This window comes from Phalaenopsis equestris, unplaced genomic scaffold (genome assembly GCF_001263595.1).
Source record: "Phalaenopsis equestris unplaced genomic scaffold, ASM126359v1 Scaffold000540, whole genome shotgun sequence".
NCBI classification, from domain to species: domain Eukaryota; kingdom Viridiplantae; phylum Streptophyta; class Magnoliopsida; order Asparagales; family Orchidaceae; genus Phalaenopsis; species Phalaenopsis equestris.
In genome coordinates this window covers 1018857-1036729 of record NW_018164980.1, presented here as the reverse complement: position 1 = coordinate 1036729, position 17873 = coordinate 1018857, and the positions used below count along the sequence as shown (strand labels likewise).

The 17873-nt window shown below is 37.0% G+C and overlaps 2 protein-coding genes across 2 annotated transcripts in view; one reads left to right on the top strand and one right to left on the bottom strand.

The window, feature by feature from the left end:
- LOC110028914 (acetyl-CoA carboxylase 1-like) overlaps positions 1-10053 on the top strand; it is a 29948-nt gene extending 19895 nt beyond the window's left edge. Inside the window, exons 17-31 of the mRNA XM_020730969.1 lie at positions 1475-1666; positions 1755-1943; positions 3889-3999; positions 4113-4202; positions 4531-4707; positions 4811-4888; positions 5039-5161; positions 5263-5532; positions 5651-6006; positions 6106-6343; positions 6430-6782; positions 6904-7117; positions 7193-7372; positions 7473-9617; positions 9716-10053. Of these exons, the coding sequence (XP_020586628.1) occupies positions 1475-1666; positions 1755-1943; positions 3889-3999; positions 4113-4202; positions 4531-4707; positions 4811-4888; positions 5039-5161; positions 5263-5532; positions 5651-6006; positions 6106-6343; positions 6430-6782; positions 6904-7117; positions 7193-7372; positions 7473-9617; positions 9716-9772 (4773 nt within the window). The 3' untranslated portion in view covers positions 9773-10053. The remainder of the gene's footprint in view (positions 1-1474; positions 1667-1754; positions 1944-3888; positions 4000-4112; positions 4203-4530; positions 4708-4810; positions 4889-5038; positions 5162-5262; positions 5533-5650; positions 6007-6105; positions 6344-6429; positions 6783-6903; positions 7118-7192; positions 7373-7472; positions 9618-9715) is intronic.
- A 1465-nt stretch (positions 10054-11518) lies between these two features.
- LOC110028989 (sulfate transporter 1.2-like) lies at positions 11519-15213 on the bottom strand. The gene is made up of 14 exons (XM_020731085.1): positions 15010-15213; positions 14468-14812; positions 14336-14384; positions 14033-14240; positions 13789-13963; positions 13632-13697; positions 13424-13537; positions 13211-13327; positions 12992-13118; positions 12603-12889; positions 12319-12509; positions 12148-12233; positions 12002-12078; positions 11519-11900 (listed from the first exon to the last, which is right to left on the bottom strand). The coding sequence occupies exons 2-14, from the start codon at positions 14780-14782 to the stop codon at positions 11757-11759; spliced, it is 1956 nt and encodes a 651-aa protein (XP_020586744.1). The 5' UTR covers positions 14783-14812; positions 15010-15213; the 3' UTR covers positions 11519-11756.
- Positions 15214-17873: the final 2660 nt, after the last annotated feature.

The following is a 17873-nucleotide window of genomic DNA, read 5'->3' as shown; positions in this document are numbered from 1 at the left end:
ACTTCTTAGGCATGAAAGTTGTTCGGTCATCTCAGGTTATTTGTCTGTCTCAGTGAAAATATGTGATTAATCTTTTGACAGAGAACATTCTTCTCCTATGCAAACTAGTGATTGTCTCGATGGATCCCAATGAAAAGCTTGATGTTCCCAATGTAGTTCTTGTAAACAAGACCCACTGCCAGCTCTTTGTGGGGATATTCATCTACCTTGCTCGTACACACCCCAACATATGCCAGACAGCTGGGATAGTCAGTCAATTTATGCTTGATCCATATGAGCACCACCTTCAAGTCGTCTACCGAATTCTCCACTATTTAAAAGACACACCAGAATCGGGTTTGTTTTTTTTTTTCCACCATAACTCTCGTTCTATAGCATTTACACAGATGCAGATTGGGTTTGGTCTGTCCATGATCGGCGATCTACCTCAGGTTTTTGCTCATTTGTGTGAGCAAACCTGATCACGTTTAAAAGCAAGAAACAATTTGTAGTTCTCAGAGCAGTGTCGAAGCTGAATTTTTATCCATGTCCCTGAGAATTTGTGAAGCTCTCTGGTTACACATCATGCTCCTCGAACTATGTATAGCAGTATCCGCTCTCCTACAGTTGTTCTGTAATAATAAGGTTGTCATTAACATTGCTCACAAACCAGTCCAACATAATCGCACCAAGCATGTTGTGATTGACCGTCACTTCATTAAAGAAAAACTCGAGTCTAGAGAAATTTGTGTTTCGTTTGTGTCATCTAGTGGCCAAATGGTAGATATTTTCACAAAGAACCTTCCTCAGCCACTATTTGATGATTTGAAATCCAAGTCGAACATGACTGACATCTATGCTTCAACTTGAGTGGGAGTATTAGAATATTAGAATATTAATTTGCAAATTTTTGTATTAATTGCTTTGATTTGTTTTTATTTACTTTTCTTTTTCCCTTAATTCTGTTTTTATTTATTTCCTTACTAGTAGATCTGGTAATGAGTATTTATATCCCTCTTTGCATCAATAAAAATTTCCTTAGGTTCTATTCTAGCAGTCTTGATGGGTTTTCTATCTATTAGATTTGCTCTGGGATGAGTGCAATATTAAAGTTGACTAATTAGATCGGTATTACACTTATCTTGAAATAAATTTAATGGTGTAAAACTACAACTAAATTTTCCCTTTTAGTATAATCTCATATATCGAATTCAGTTGGTTTCAAGCTATTCTTCTTTACTTTAGTTCAAGTACTTTTGCAGTAGGAACATTAATAAGATGCATTTATTGTCATATTTTATGTTTGAGGTTATGCTACCTTCATACTTTATATATGTACTAAATCAAAAACCTTTTGTTTAAGAATTTCTTTTTTCTCATTTGCCCTGATAGTCCCTCCCGATTTTTGTTTTTTTTTTCTTTCTACATTTCATCTTATGATGCTTATTTATGCTTCTGTGGTAATTTATTCAAAACTTCATCCCTTTTCTTTCAGAACGAACATGATCCATCCAAGCTTGTGGCAGAGACACCATGCAAACTGCTTCGTTTTTTAGTTGCAGATGGTACGCATCTCGATGCCGATACACCTTATGCCGAGGTTGAGGTTATGAAAATGTGCATGCCGTTGTTGTTGCCTGCTTCTGGGGTTATTCATTTTGTATTGTCTGAAGGCCAGGCCATGCAGGTAAAGTTTGTTTTTGCTGATTAGTATAACATTTTTGGCCCAGTTTAGCAAGCTTTTTTGACAGTATAGTAAAATATTTCTTCTCCAGGCTGGAGATCTTATAGCAAATTTGGACCTTGATGATCCATCTGCTGTGAAGAGAGCTGAACCGTTTCACGGGACCTTCCCAAAGCTCGGCCCTCCAACTGCAGTTTCTGATAAAGTTCATCAAAGGTGTGCTGCAAGTTTAAATGCTGCAAGAATGATTCTTGCTGGCTATGAGCATAACATCACTCAAGTAAGATTCTCAACTGCAAGAAGAGAATTCTAGTACATTGAAGTAATTTATTCTTTCTATGGGAACTCTTTAATTTGTTCTCTCATAAGATTAGCCGAAACAACCTTCATTTGATTGCCAAATAATTGAAAATTCATATGCTTTAGTATCATTAGAGTTGATGTTGATCTGATATTTTTTAAGAGGAAATGTATTTCTAATTGATTAAAGATTTTTCAAAGGTACCTTGGTGCTTACTACTTACTAATAAAAACCTGTATCAAATTATTTGGCAATCAAATGAAATTTGATCAACATCAAATTAAACATCCCTCATCTTCCAAAACTTTCCTCCATTATTAAAATTTGATAAGGGATGTCAAATTAAACATCCCTCATACTACTTACTAAAAATTTGATAAGGGATGTTTAATCAAATTTCATTTGATTGCCAAATAATTGAAAATTCATATGCGTTAGTATCATTAGAATTGATGTTGACCTGATATTTTTTAAGAGGAAATGTATTTCTAATTGATTAAAGGTTTTTCAAAGGTACCTTGGTGCATACTACTTACTAATAAAAACCTGTATTAGTAGGCGAGTTTTCTTCTAAATAAAGTTAAAAATTTGAATAATGGAGGAAAGTTTTGGAAGATTAGGAATGTTTAATGGAAGGGATTTTCTTATTATTCACTGAATATGTTACCAATCTAGTAGGTGTGTGTAGTAAGATTAGGCTAGCTGGAAATTGGCATGCACAAGAAAGAGGGAGTTGCTAAGGTTGGAAATGAAGCAGTAGTGGAACTGGTGATTGGATTAATCAGGTAGGCTATTTAAATTGTCCTTCTTTGATACCATGATGCAATATTGAGAAGAAAGATATTTGTGTTTTATTAATTGAATATGTGAGACCTATAAAAAGGTAGACATGATGATACATTAAGGAAACAGTACAAGAGCATAATACCCTCAATTGTAAGGATATTAAATTAAATCTAATGACTTTCTAATATTAATATTCTTACATATTCTATCTATTCTTTTTAATATGTCAACAAGAGGCTTAATACGGCATAACTTGGATGTAAATTACAAATTATAGTCAATGCTATTAAAATATGAAGTGATATTTACGTGTGATAGGTTCATTGAGTCTCTTACTTATATTTAAAAAATTAAGATTTGTATGAATGAGGATAAAACTTTTAAACAAAAATTTGTGGTTTATAGAGAGCCATTCAAATTGGCTATAAAATTTCCTTATACAAGCTCAATAAATCAATGTAAAATTCACTGTAAAATAAGGATTTTTGAGAGACGATTATCTGAATGACATCTTGGTTATTGGCATCAAGCTAAAATAAGGTAATGAAATAAAGACTTGATGGTTAATACATCGTTGACAAAGAGTAAAAGGTGCACCAATAAAACTCGTAGATAGCATTAGTGTGACGAGATTAGAGCGGAAAGTGGCCAATTAATGGTATATGATTAGAAGTGTTGCCGAAGGACTTGTTTAATATTTAGTTCACAATTAATTTATATCTCGAGAGGAATCAATGAAGGAGATTTCATAAAGCCGGCCGAAATAGTTGGACATGGATGATGATGTTAACCATTATAGTTTTGGGGAAGGCTTTCTTTTGGAACTTGTTTCTTAATGCCAATCGCGTCAGCTTCTCTTGAAGCTGACAGAATTAGCAGTTCTTCCTGAAAATGTAATATTTTATGAAACAACATAAACATATTGATCTTTTAACTACTTTGGTAAAACATTTAGTTCCATCACTTTTACTGATTAAATATGGTTGTCAATGAGAATCGGTCTTATGAGAACTGAAATGTGACAATGGAAATAGTTTGATTTTCTAAAATTTTTGCAAATATTATGAGCTGTGCCACTCTGCTGATTGATGTTTTGATCCTCTTTGATTTCCGATCATTTTACTTTTTCATTAATCAGGTTGTGCAAGATCTACTAAACAGCCTGGACAGTCCGGAGCTTCCCTTCCTACAGTGGCAAGAAAGTATGTCAGTATTGGCCACTCGCCTTCCAAAAGATCTAAAAAATGAGGTTTTTCTTACGAAACTATAACTTATATTCTTTCTTTTATCTGTTTCTTTCAGTTATGCTTTGTGTTTAACTGTTTCCTGAAGTAAAGTTTTCCTCATGAACTGCACTTCCAGTTGGATGCCAAATACAAGGGGTATGAGACAGTTTCAAGCTATCAAAAAAACATTGAGTTCCCTGCCAAGTTACTGAGGGGAGTAATTGAGGTACAGGATCATTCAGTGATGTCATTCTTTATTATTATTATTATTATTAAATTTTTGGAAGATATACATACATACCGCTCTATTTCTATACATTTACATATCTAACACCTGAACTTCAGTTTTCACGTACATAGCGCATTGCCTACGCATGAAAAGGTGTATTTCACTTTTTAAAACTTAAAATGGTGGTCTTTTTGATGTGATATAAAAGATTTGGGTGGTATTAATGTAAAAAGTAAAATTTAAATGTTAGATATCTAAATACATAGAAATTGGGTATGTATGTAAATGCCTCTAATTTTTTTTTCTTAAATTATCTACCCCACAGGCTCACCTCACTTCCTGCTCTGAGAAAGAAAAGGCCGCACTGGAGAGGCTTGTGGAACCTCTAATGAGTCTTGTAAAGTCACATGCAGGTGGTAGAGAGAGTCATGCACGTGTAATTGTCCAATCTCTATTTGAAGAATATCTCTCTGTTGAAGAATTATTCAGTGATACCATCCAGGTGCTTGCTCTTGTTAAGCTCTTTTATCATTTTAATGTATATTGTAAATAGTTTTGATTGCTTTGATAGAGTATTCTTATGTATTTTCCCCACTTTTCTTTAGGCCGATGTCATTGAGCGCCTCCGATTGCAGTACAAGAAAGATCTACTAAAAATTGTGGACATAGTTCTTTCTCGTCAGGTATGACTGGGCTACTTTTGCTACTCTGCTAAAAAAAACACTAGGCTAAAAAAAACACTAGGCTAATTTTAGCTGCTCATATTTATGCTATTTATATAAGTGTTAACCACCAATTTATGTTAATTTGATTATTTCCTCATTTTATTGCAGGGTGTAAGGAGTAAGAATAAGCTAATATTAAGGCTTATGGAGGCATTGGTTTATCCTAACCCTGCTGCGTATAGGGATCAGCTAATTCGTTTTTCTGCTCTTAATCACACCACCTACTCTGAGGTCCGGAATCCCATTACTATAATTATTAACTCTCATTTTCTTTTTTCTTTCTTTTCAAGCTTTTGATTGCAGTGTTGTATGAACTCTTTTCAATATTGCAGCTTGTACTGAAAGCAAGTCAACTTCTAGAGCAAACAAAACTGAGTGAACTCCGCACGAGCATTGCCAGAAGCCTTTCGGAGCTTGAGATGTTTACTGAAGAAGGGGAGCGTGTGTCTACTCCAAGAAGAAAACACGCCATTAATGAAAGGATGGAGGATCTTGTCGGTGCTCCGTTGGCTGTCGAGGATGCTCTTGTGTCTCTATTCGATCACAGTGATCCCACACTTCAGAGGAGAGTTGTTGAAACATACATTCGCAGACTCTATCAGGTAGCTGTAAATTCTAGTCCTTTCTCTTCTTCTCCCATTGAAGCTCTGCGCAACGCTCTTCTTCGTCTTTTTTGTTTCCTTTTTTTAGTTGTATTGAATTTACTGTGCATCTTTTCAGCCCTATCTTGTGAAGGGTAGCATTCGCATGCAATGGCACAGATCTGGCCTTATTGCTTTATGGAAATTTTCTGAAGAGCATATAGAGAAAAAAAATGGAGCTGAGGATGCCATGCCGGATAAACCTTTATTAGAGAAGCATCGTGAGAATAGATGGGGGGCCATGGTGATCATCAAATCTCTCCAGTTCTTACAAGCTGCAATCAGTGCTGCACTGAAGGAATCTACGAGTTCTTTAAATTCTGAAGGCGATGATGAACTGATTTCGAGGGACCTTTTAGATAAAGCTAGTCATGGCAATATGCTGCATGTTGCATTGGTTGGTATTAACAACCAAATGAGCTCACTTCAGGATAGGTGCGTTACCCCTTTTTATAAAATATATTTATCTGGATTACTGAGGATGCCTTTTTTTCACGAATAAATTATCATACTGCCTAATTTAACTTTTTGCAGTGGTGATGAAGATCAGGCCCAGGAGAGGATACATAAGCTTGCAAAAATTTTGAAGGAGGAAAGTGTCAGTCTTGATCTCAGGGATGCAGGGATTAGGTTTATTAGTTGTATCATACAGAGGGATGAAGGGCGAGCACCGATGCGTCATTCTTTCCATTGGTCATCAGAGAATCTCTATTATGATGAAGAACCTCAACTTCGGCACTTGGAGCCTCCTCTCTCTACCTTTCTTGAATTGGTTTGTGGCGTGTTTAGCCTTTTCATGCCCTTATGTTTTCTCTATCCTTTGTTCCAGTATGTTCATCTTTCTAGTTCCTTCTTTAGGACAAACTCAAAGGCTACAAAAAAGTACAGTATACGCCATCCCGAGATCGACAGTGGCACCTATTTACTGTTCTTGATGGCATTGCACCGATTAAAAGGATGTTTCTTCGGACGATTGTCAGACAACCAAGCACAACTGATGGGTTTTTGCTAGGTCCGGTGCTTGATGTTGAGATGGTTCAGGCAAAGCAGTCGATGTCCTTTACATCAATCTGTATATTAAGGTCAATATCGGCAGCGCTTGAGGAATTAGAACTAAATGTGCATAATGCAAATATCCGGTCAGAACATTCTCACATGTATCTCTGCGTGTTGAGAGAGCAGCAGCTTTATGATCTTGTGTCATTTGCAAGGTCAGTATTTTATCCATCATCTTGATTGATTTACTATGTACACACAACTCCTCAATGTTTAGTAGATGAATCTGATATAGCGGTACAGTGACAACATATAACATCTATCTTTTGTCGTTAGAACTTTTGATGAGGCTTCCGGGCAAGAGGATCTTGTAGTGTGCTCGATCTTGGAGGAATTGGCTCATGAAGTTCATGAATTGGTTGGCGTGCGTATGCATCGTCTGGCCGTTTGTGAGTGGGAAGTCAAGCTTTTGCTGGCTGCCGATGGACCTGCTCGTGGTGCTTGGCGGATTGTAGTCACCAATGTTACCGGTCACACTTGCACTGTGCATGTGCGTAAGGGCTCTATAACATCTACTTTCTCCTCCATTTTTGATTTTGACTCGACTTCTTTACTCCTATTGTAGATCTACCGAGAAGTGGAGGACAGCAAAACACATGAAGTTGTGTACCATTCTGCCTCTTCATTGTTTGGTCCTCTGCATGGTGTGCCTCTGAGTGCTTTGTATCAGCCTTTAGGTGTCATTGATAGAAGGCGTTTGTTAGCAAGAAGAAACAACACAACTTACTGTTATGACTTTCCACTGGTAAAGTACTTTTTTAACTGGATTAAATGATTTGTTTTTTCAGTACATTGCTGGAAACATTTAATCTGTGAACTTATTTTGAAGATTTTGTTTGTTGCAGGCTTTTGAAACAGCTCTTCGGAAGTCTTGGGCTTCTAATTCATCGGGTGAGAAGGTAGGAAAAGGATGCGAAGACCTACTTAAGATCAGAGAGCTTGTATTTGCTGACAAAAATGGAGCTTGGGACACTCCCCTTGTTCCTGTGGACCGCTCTCCTGGTCTCAATGATGTGGGCATGATCGCATGGTTCATGGAGATACTAACTCCAGAATTCCCAGATGGAAGGAAGATCATTGTTGTCGCAAATGATGTAACTTACCAGGCAGGGTCATTTGGTCCAAAAGAAGATGCTTTCTTCTATAGTGTAACCAACCTGGCTTGCAAGTTGAAGCTTCCTTTGATTTATCTTGCTGCAAACTCCGGTGCTAGGATTGGAGCCGCAGAAGAAGTTCGATCTTGCTTTCGTGTTGCTTGGTCTGATGAGCTCAATCCTGAACGTGGATTCCAATATATTTATCTCACACCGGAAGATTACTCTCGTATTCAATCCTCTGTCATCGCACATCAGCTGAAACTCGATAGTGGTGAGACCAGATGGGTTGTAGACACCATTGTTGGAAAACAAGATGGGTTGGGAGTTGAGAATCTTGCTGGAAGTGGCGCCATTGCTAGTGCTTATTCAAAGGCATACAAGGAAACCTTCACTTTGACTTTTGTCACCGGACGTACTGTCGGTATTGGAGCTTATCTGGCACGGCTTGGCATGAGGTGCATCCAGCGTCTTGACCATCCAATCATTCTAACCGGCTTCTCTGCCCTGAATAAACTTCTTGGCCGTGAAGTCTACAGTTCCCACATGCAGCTTGGTGGCCCAAAAATAATGGCGACAAATGGGGTCGTTCATCTGACGGTTCCTGATGATCTTCAGGGTGTTTCAGCAATCCTCAAGTGGCTCAGCTATGTTCCTCCTTATGTTGGGGGACCTCTTCCTATATCAGGTTCGTTGGACCCGCCACTGAGACCAGTGGAATACACACCTGAGAACTTGTGTGACCCTCGTGCCACCATCAGCGGGATAAAGGATGGCAGCGGTAAGTGGTTAGGTGGGATCTTTGACAAAGATAGCTTTGTTGAAACACTCGAAGGTTGGGCCAAGACGGTGGTCACCGGGAGAGCAAAGCTGGGCGGAATTCCTGTTGGGGTTATTGCAGTAGAGACTCAGACTGTTATGCAAGTCATCCCTGCTGATCCTGGCCAACTTGACTCACATGAAAGAGTCGTGCCTCAAGCCGGGCAAGTCTGGTTCCCTGATTCTGCCACCAAGACTGCACAGGCATTGATGGACTTCAACAGGGAGGAGCTGCCCCTCTTCATCCTTGCAAATTGGAGAGGCTTTTCAGGCGGACAAAGGGACCTCTTTGAAGGTATTTTGCAGGCAGGTTCCACCATTGTTGAGAACTTGAGGACTTACAAGCAACCAGCCTTTGTTTACATCCCTATGATGGCGGAACTCCGCGGCGGAGCCTGGGTTGTGGTGGACAGCAAGATCAATCCAGAACAGATTGAGATGTATGCCGAAAGAACTGCCAAGGGAAATGTGCTTGAACCTGAAGGGATGATTGAGATCAAGTTCAGGCCGAAAGAGATTTTGGATTGCATGGGGAGGCTCGATCAAGAGCTGATCTCTCTTAAAACAAAGCTTCAAGAGGCCAAGTTGGGAAGTGCAGGCCGTGAGTCTGTGGATTCCCTTCAGAAGAGTATTTCTGCTCGCGAGAAACAACTCCTGCCTGTTTACACTCAGATAGCTACGAAGTTTGCAGAATTACATGATACTTCTCTGCGAATGGCTGCGAAGGGCGTGGTCAAAGAGGTGGTTGACTGGAAGGGCTCGCGAGCTTTCTTCTATAAGAGATTGAGCAGGAGAGTGTCCGAGCGGTCGCTTATAAAATCGGTGATGGATGCTTCAGGGGAGGAATTGTCAAACCAGTCTGCACTTGAGCTCATCAAGAGTTGGGTCTCGGCTTCTGGGGTGAACTGGGAGGATGATGGAGCTTTCTCTGCTTGGAAAAATGATCCTCTGAACTATGAAAATCATCTGAAACAGCTGAGAGCTAAGAAAATATTTTCTCAGCTCTCCAGCCTTGGAGAATCATCTTCATCTGACCTGGAAGCTCTTAAGCAAGGTCTTCATGTCCTTCTCTCCAAGGTAAGCAGAAGCATCCATTTTTACTTGCTTATGACAAAAGAGCACTGTAGATATAACTTGAAACTGTACTGATGATTTTATTCCTGAATCTGATGCAGGTTGAGCCTTCGAGTCGAGCAGAGTTGATAGAGGAATTTCAGAAATTAGCTGGCTGATTAAACTTGATATGAAATTGAATTTATTTTGGTATGTATGAAATAATTCATTTAGAGCAGATAGCTTAAGATTTCTTGCTGAATGGTGAAAGTGCTTGGGATAGTTCTTCCTTGGCAACAGGGAAGCAAGTTTCTTTACATATACATCTCTTGTTGTTCAATATTTGAAGTTAGGGATTAGGCGGTAGGTAATGTTGTATTGATCTCTGTTCATCTTGATGAGATGATTGAGATCAATGAGTTTGTATTTATGAAACAATTATTTCCACTAAATGTTAAGACTAAATGTTAAGATTAGTGCAAGTTTTATTTTTTAGTTCCACGTTATTCAAAGTTCTGTGGTAGGTGAACAAAATCCGACCCTAATATTTCATCCCCCCTCTTTTTAATTGTTTCTCAAATAATGAAATTCATAATAAAATCCTAATCAATATTAATTTATTTTTTATCAAATCCTAATGATTTGATCGTAGCACACTGTTGACAAATTAGAGCAAAGAAACGCAAGAATCAAGAACCAATCAATCAAGAAAGAACACAAGAATTTAACGAAGTTCGGCAATATTTCTACGTCCTTGGGAGCAATGAGCGGCGGCGGCGGCTTTTTGATTTCTTGAAAATAGTGCATACCCCTTGGGGTTACAAACACACACACACACACACACACACACACACACACATATACATATACATATTCATATACATATACATACATATATACATACATACATATATAGTAATTACAAAATTAACTTGTATCATGAGAATTTTCCTCTGCATTCTGTTTCCTCTCCACTCCGCTCCAGCATCTGTCCTTTATTTGGTATATGAGTCATAACTAACACGCACACAAACACACGGTTAGCTAATTCAATAAAATGACCAGAGTCGTCATTTTGTAAATAGCAATGTTTCGAGTGGTTTGTAATATTGCTTTCGAGTAGAACATGAGAGCAGTTTGACTATCATACCATAACAAAGAATTTGATATTAGTATGCTTAGGTTATGTTTGTGATAGTTATTTAACTGCTTTACACCACAGTTCTATTTGGAGAGGTGCTTTTGTATTGTTTTTTAGAAATTTTTATGCTGAGAAGTTTGTTTGATTATTTATATATATTTATTTCAGCACAGTTTTCTAAGAAATTATTTTCTCCACTATAGTTTTACAATCATTTTTATAAAAAATTTCTGCCAACCCAAATAGATCTTTGGTACGAAAATTCCCAACTCTTTGTTATGCATTCATTGATCACATGTTTTATGTGATTAATATTAGAAAATATTATAAAAGAATGGTTCCTTACATGAGTGTTCAATTGAACAAGAAAAACTGTGCAAGATGATAGAAATAAAATTTGGGTAAGGATTATGATAATTTAATAGTCACTTATTTTAAGATAAGTATATCATATAATTAATTTTGAAAAAGGTTATGTTATATTCTTCTTAAAATAAATTTAATTGTTATAATGTCCATGCGTGATTAGTTTTGTTTTATATTTCAGACCAACAAAGAAGTAATGTTTTAGAACAAATATTTTTAGAGAAGGCATTAAGAAGCTTATTATGAAATTAATGTGATGTACAATAAAAAAATAAAGAGAATAATATGCAAATTAACGTAGAATATTCAAAATAGTAAAAATCTTTCATATTTCATTACATTTCCACAACAATTTAGCTACGTTTATAAAAAAAATTTATTTATATAAATTATGCAACATGTGCATTCCACAAAGTATGGTGGGTTCTGGCATTATTCACACTTTTGGATAAAGATTCAATCAATCTCAGAACCCACAAAACTTTAATCAATGCGCAATTACATAAAATGAAATTGATACCCCACTCAATAGCTTTAATCACACTCATACTGCAGCCTCCTCTGCTCTTTCTTCTTCACACCATCTTCCTCTAAACCCATTCTTCACAGAAACCATGATCTGTAGAACAAATAAATGATGTTTCTTTGGTTCCACTTTAAGCTTCTTCACTCACTTTAGGAGAGCAGCTCCTTACAGCTTCGCCGACCGTCAGGAAGATCTTGTCATGGCCTATCAACTCCCTAAACATTGAAGCTTGGAGCTTTCCCATGACAACTGGCCCGGGATTCGCGAGAAGAAGCTTCACAATATAAAAGAAATTTCATGGATTTCTTTTTTGAATAGGCTGAAGGGATATATTCATCTTATTTGTTTAACATAAACGATTAGCTTATAACCAACCTGAATCTCTCTCTTGTTAAGGTTCTTATACAGCTCCTCAAGAGCATGAATGCCACTGGTATCTATATCAGTTACAGCTGCAAAGAGAATGGATAATCAGTGTCTATATATTGCTGAAGGTAGAAGAGAGTGAAGTTTCATCTTACGTGACATTTCAACAATCAAGAAATCAATTCGAGGTAGGCTCTTCTCCTTCAGCTTTTCTTCCTCTTCTCTTAACCACCTAAGGATCCTGCAATTTAGAATTTCATTAGTCCATTTCCTTAGTATGTTCGACCAAATTGACAATTTTGGTGAATAAAAAGTGTTGTTTGTACCTTTCCTTCACATAGTTGGAGTTGGAAAAATAGATAGCAGAATCAACTCTGACAATAAGAACTCCAGGAACTTTGGTTGCCTCGGAGTATTGTTCGATGTTACGGTACACGGTAGTCCCTGGAAGATTGCCTAGTAAAGCAGTTCTCGGCCTTGTGACTTGTAAAAGAATCTTAGCAAATGATATTGAGACCTACATGAATAATCATGACATGATTATAAAAGAAACTAATGTCTTTCAAGTTTTGTAACAACAATTAACTGTTTAATATATATGAATCCTTACTGCAATCAAAAGTCCGATCTCAACATTAGCAAAAACTACACCGAAGAATGCTCCCATGCAAGCTATAAAATCTAACTTGTCTATCTTCCAGATTAGAATAGCCGCGTCGAAATCAATTAGTCCGATCACGGCGCTGATAATGATGGAAGAAAGAATTGCATTTGGAGTGTATTTGAAGAGTGGGGTTATCAATTCCAGTGTTAGTAATATTATCATTGACATAACAATATTTGACACTGCTGTTTGACATCCAGCCATATTGTTGACGGCGGATCGAGAAAACGAACCTATTATGAAGAAGAAGAAACTTCTGCATCATTTTATATTCTTGAATAACTCAAGATTTAGATTTGTTGATTAAATTAAGTTGCTTTTATTTCTAAAATTACCTGTGGCTATAAAGCATGAAGCCATGGATCCAACAATGTTCATAGTTCCAAGGGCTACCATTTCTTTGTTTCCATCCAACTGATAGTCCTTCATGTCAGCAAATGTTCTTCCTATTGCTGCAGCTTCCTAAGAATCTTAAACTATTTGAGGCCATGGAAACAAAAAAAAAAACATCTATATTTTAACATTTTGAATTGATTCAACTTAATAGAACTCACAGTCAGAGCTATCATCCCAGAAACAACACCAATCTTGATTCCCTTACCCAGGTTTGAACCACTGAAGTAAATTTTACGAACAGATGATGGATTGATGCCTTTTTTTATTTTCCTCACCTTGCATTAATCAGCATCGTAATTATCTTCAGTGAAATCTCATTAAGCTAATGAATTTTTCAGCACTAAAATAGTTTTTGTGTGATTAGTGCTTACAATCTGAACCCCATGCTTATCGGCACGTGTTACATACACGATTAAGGTGGACAAAATTACAGAGATCAACGGTGCAACTGCTGGTATCCAGAAGAGACTTCTCTTCTTCTTTCCCATCAAGTTCTATTTTAGTGCCACAAAGCTTAAAAATCCTTTTTTTTTTCCTTTTTTTATTCAACAATATAACATCTTTAATATGATAACTTACAATGTATCTTGCGAGTAGAAGAAATGCTAAGAAGCTCGCCCCAATCACTATCGTTTCCCAATTCCACTGCAAATTAAAAAGAATAATTACGAATTAAAATGATTTCTACGGAAAAATTTTTCCCGCTTGAAGAAAATGAACGCAACTGATTTCTTACACCATGATGTACAGAACCCCACACAGATTTCATAACAGATACAATGTCTGTTTCCTTTGTAAAGTTTTGTATGCCAAGAAATCCTTTCAGCTGTTGAAGCGCAATGGTAATTGCTGCTCCAGCCATGAATCCAACAATGGCAGCATGTGACAGGAAGTCCACCAGAAATCCTAATCTGAAGACAAGCAGTATTAGGGTAGCAGAGAAAGGAAGATAAGAAGAAGTTAGTATTTTATAACTTCACCTTAAGAGTCCAAGGGCTGCCTGAGTCACCCCTGCAAAAAATGTTGCAGTAAATGCCAATCTACGATATTCTTCTGCATTGAGCTTAGGATCAAACTCATCCTGAAGAAGTTTTCCAAGCAGCAGAGACACAACTGCCACTGGGCCAATAGCAATGTCTCTTGAGCTTCCCATAGCTGCATAAACCAGCGGCGGAACGAAGCTCGAGTCTGCCGGATGAACTCAAATTCAGCATAGTAGAAACTCACCAAATCCATATCAACTCTGAAACAAAATATTCACAACTAACAAAATGCTTACTTACATAGCCCATACTGTGGATCCAAATTTGCAAGCCTTGCATAACCGATGTCCTATTTCATCAAAACACAATTCAACATCATGCGCAACATGACAAAACAAAAAATTACATGATAAACTTCAGATTTAAACAAACCTGAGGGATGCAGAGGCTTGCAATGGTAAATCCAGAAATTAAATCTCCTCTGAACTTCTTGAGATTATACTCTCTTCCCCAACTGAGAATTGGAAAAAAGGACTGAAGTCCTAGCAAAAACTGCCTCGATCTCGGTTGATTCTTATAAGCGCGCAGAGGATCGTCGGCGAATAAAGTTTCCTTGGTTCTCTCAGTAAATTCATTCAAAAAATTTTTCTTTGGCGGGACGCCGACCTTATAAGCTGGTGGCAAGTTCTTGGGCTGCCAATCACCCAGGTCCCTGGTTTCATCATCACCAGTAACTGAATTCACCATCTTCAGATCTCTTCACCAGAAAGAGCAAGACTGTTGTTTGAATATTAATATACGGTGAAAAATGTATAAAAGAGAAAACTGGCTGCAATTTAATGTTGTAGTTTGTTTTCTGTAATTTATCAATTGCCTTGGCTGTTTTCGCACAGTTATGTGTGAAGAGGCATACAAGTCATTGTTTGCTGCGTGCAAGCTTTTAAAGTATGACTATATTGAAACATGGAACCCACCTTCCCGGCTTCAACCAGCAAGCGAGTCAAAGAGCGGAGACAGAGCTACCAATTTTCTGGCATTGAATCATGGAACCCACCTTCCTTCTCCCTCGGACGATTTGAATTGCAGTCTCTGATCGTCGGCTACATGAAAATCGAAATAAAATCAATCCGCTCTTTCCTTGCCTCTGCTTCCCTCCACAAGCCTATTTTCTGGCTTGCGTTCTGTTTCTCTTTTTCTGTGTTTTGCTTCTTTATATAAATAAACAAGGTGGATTTACGTATAAAAATTTTTTTATATATATACCCACACTTAAATTTGTATATTTATTTGCCAAAATTCAAACTTTAAATCACATTAAAATTATTATTATTATTAACTTGTTGATAAGGAAGCATATATTTTTATATCTATATTTTGATGTAATTTAAATATTCAAATTGTATTAAAATTGATACTACAACAATAAATTTCCACCACTCGACATAAATCTCGCTGTAATTTTTATGAGAAAGAAAATGTTCAAATTTTAATTAAAAGTCATCCAGAACTTCGATTTCACCAAATTTATAATTACTAAACGGCTCGACGAGATAGACACAATTCTATAAATTTGATCCAATTACGATAAAGTCAAGCACAAATCAAACTATTATACCACTTTTAAAAACTTTCATTGTCTAATTGGAGTGTCAAACGAATTTCAAATGCAACATGCTTATATTCCAGTCAAGTGTTTTGAGAAGAATAATCCAATGAGTCCAAGATCACTAAATTATGACATCATTAAGACATCTAAATGCTCACATAACACAGTATGATCGAGGGAACCACTCCAGACCGTTTAATCAAAGTGGTCTATATTTTTTTCTTATTTGTAATTTGGCCTCCAAAAATAGAGTCATACCCCCTCTTAAAATGGGACCTACACCTTTAGCTAGAAGAAAAATGGAGCTTGGAGAAGAATGAGCTTAAGCCTAGCATTGTTCTCCACTGAAGACCCGATAAACTCCTCCTGCTCCTGTAGCCATCGACGACCTTCGACCACCACTCGCAAATGATCTTCAATCACAATCCACTGCCACCTACTCCTAGCAACAAAATCCCTTATGAAGTTACAACGTGCGCTGCAAAATTCCAGCGTGTGTTGATGAATAACGAAACACCCAATAAAGTAGTGCATCCCTCAGTACGTCGTGCAACGACACGCCTCAAAAGCAGTGTATTCGTTCAAATAATTTTTCACAACTGCAACCACTCTTGGTCATTGCACGACAAACTTTTACCCCAAAGAATTATGCAGTCATTCTCGCTAGTAAGATAAGGACATATATGTAATCATCAATTCATAGTGGGATGTTCTGACTCTGCCAAACCCCTTAGTTTTTTCTCTTTCCTGCTTTTACGCATAAAAATTTTTGGTATCTTTATAGATTGTTTTCTTTTATTTAAGTTTGTGTTGGATTATCGTCGATCCTACAAAAATAATCATAAATTATTAAAAAAAAATGATTTTGGTGTATTTTTTTTAGAATTCGCTGTGAGGCTATTGATAATTAAGGTTTAAATATATTGTTGTAAAAAGCTCTCTTTAATTTCGCCATTTGTCAGATTTAATCAGTGCAAGGGCTGTTATGTAATTTATAGGAATACAGAGTTTGTGCTAATATTTAAGCGTGCGATGTAAGTTAAAGGAATACAAAATTTTCCACTATACCAATTATAATTCGTTGACTCTGGACATTCAAAAAAGTCAATGTCATCTAGGTACGTTGAACCTGGACGCCGTTCAGAATAGCGAAAGCCTCCTCTGGCTTTAAATGTGAGATTGAACGGATATGATTATTTACTTAATTTTTTAGTTAATTAATGGCTCCGGGACCTCCGCGTAACGAAATTGTATATACAATTTTATTCTTTGTGCGCCAGTATAAATAAATAAATAAATATATCACCGCCTTAATTATTATAATTAAATAGTAATTCTATTTATCAAAATATATTTCATCTACAGTTATTTATTAGATTGACAATTGATGCCTCAAAAAGAATTCGAGACAACTTGTGAATAAGAAATATTCTAAATCCAAATTAAAGATAGCTCTGATTTAAATAAGTTTATGGTCAACCGATCATCTCGATAAGACAAGACAAAACCAATGTTCCACAATTGGTTTTAACTTAGTCCAATCAATTCCAAATCATTCTATTAAAACACTTTTAGAAGTTTTGGATCATCAATTGAATGTTCAAATTAATTCTAAATTTGATATGCTTATTGTCAAATTATTCTTGACAAGAGGAATCCAACGAGTCTGAGTAATGTGGAGACCCAGACGCACCGAATTTAATTAGCTTCCTAATTAAGTATCACACCTACCGCTCACCTTCCTCACCCACCTACCACTCACATACCTCCCACCTACCGCTTTTCTAGTTTTCATAAATAGCCTCTTATGGCTAGTCATAAATAAGCCTCAAGTCAAGCAAGGTCAAGCCAAGTACTCTTGAGAGCTAAGAGAAAGAGATGAGAGAGAGAGAGAGAGGAAGGAAGAGAAGAAAATAAAGATTTTTTTGTAAACGTCGAGACGCTCGACTGTGTAATTCCTCGAAGCAGTAAAATCCTCTGCAACCCCGTAGATGTAGGCAATTTGCCAAACCACGTAAATATGTGTGTCGCTCTGGTGTTTTTCTGCGTACAATTTTTCTCGTTCCATTTTTCACTTTATTGCCGTCGTTTTTCATAACAACTGGTGTCAGAGCTTTGGTTCGGATCGAAGGAAGAACAATGGGTGGAGACGAAGTGTGACATCGGGGATTGAGAAGTTCAATGGCACAGATTTTGCTTACTGAAGGATGCAGATAGATGACTACATCTATG

What these genes read in the sequence shown, in the direction of transcription:
- LOC110028989 (XM_020731085.1), bottom strand. Translation starts at nt 14,782, where the DNA reads ATGGTGAATTCAGTTACTGGTGATGATGAAACCAGGGACCTGGGTGAT. An exon ending in CAAGCCTCTGCATCCCTCAG is followed by an intron (nt 14,385 to 14,467) that starts GTTTGTTTAAAT and finishes TTGATGAAATAG; the next exon opens with GACATCGGTTATGCAAGGCT. An exon ending in CTGGGATGATAGCTCTGACT is followed by an intron (nt 13,119 to 13,210) that starts GTGAGTTCTATT and finishes TAAGATTCTTAG; the next exon opens with GAAGCTGCAGCAATAGGAAG.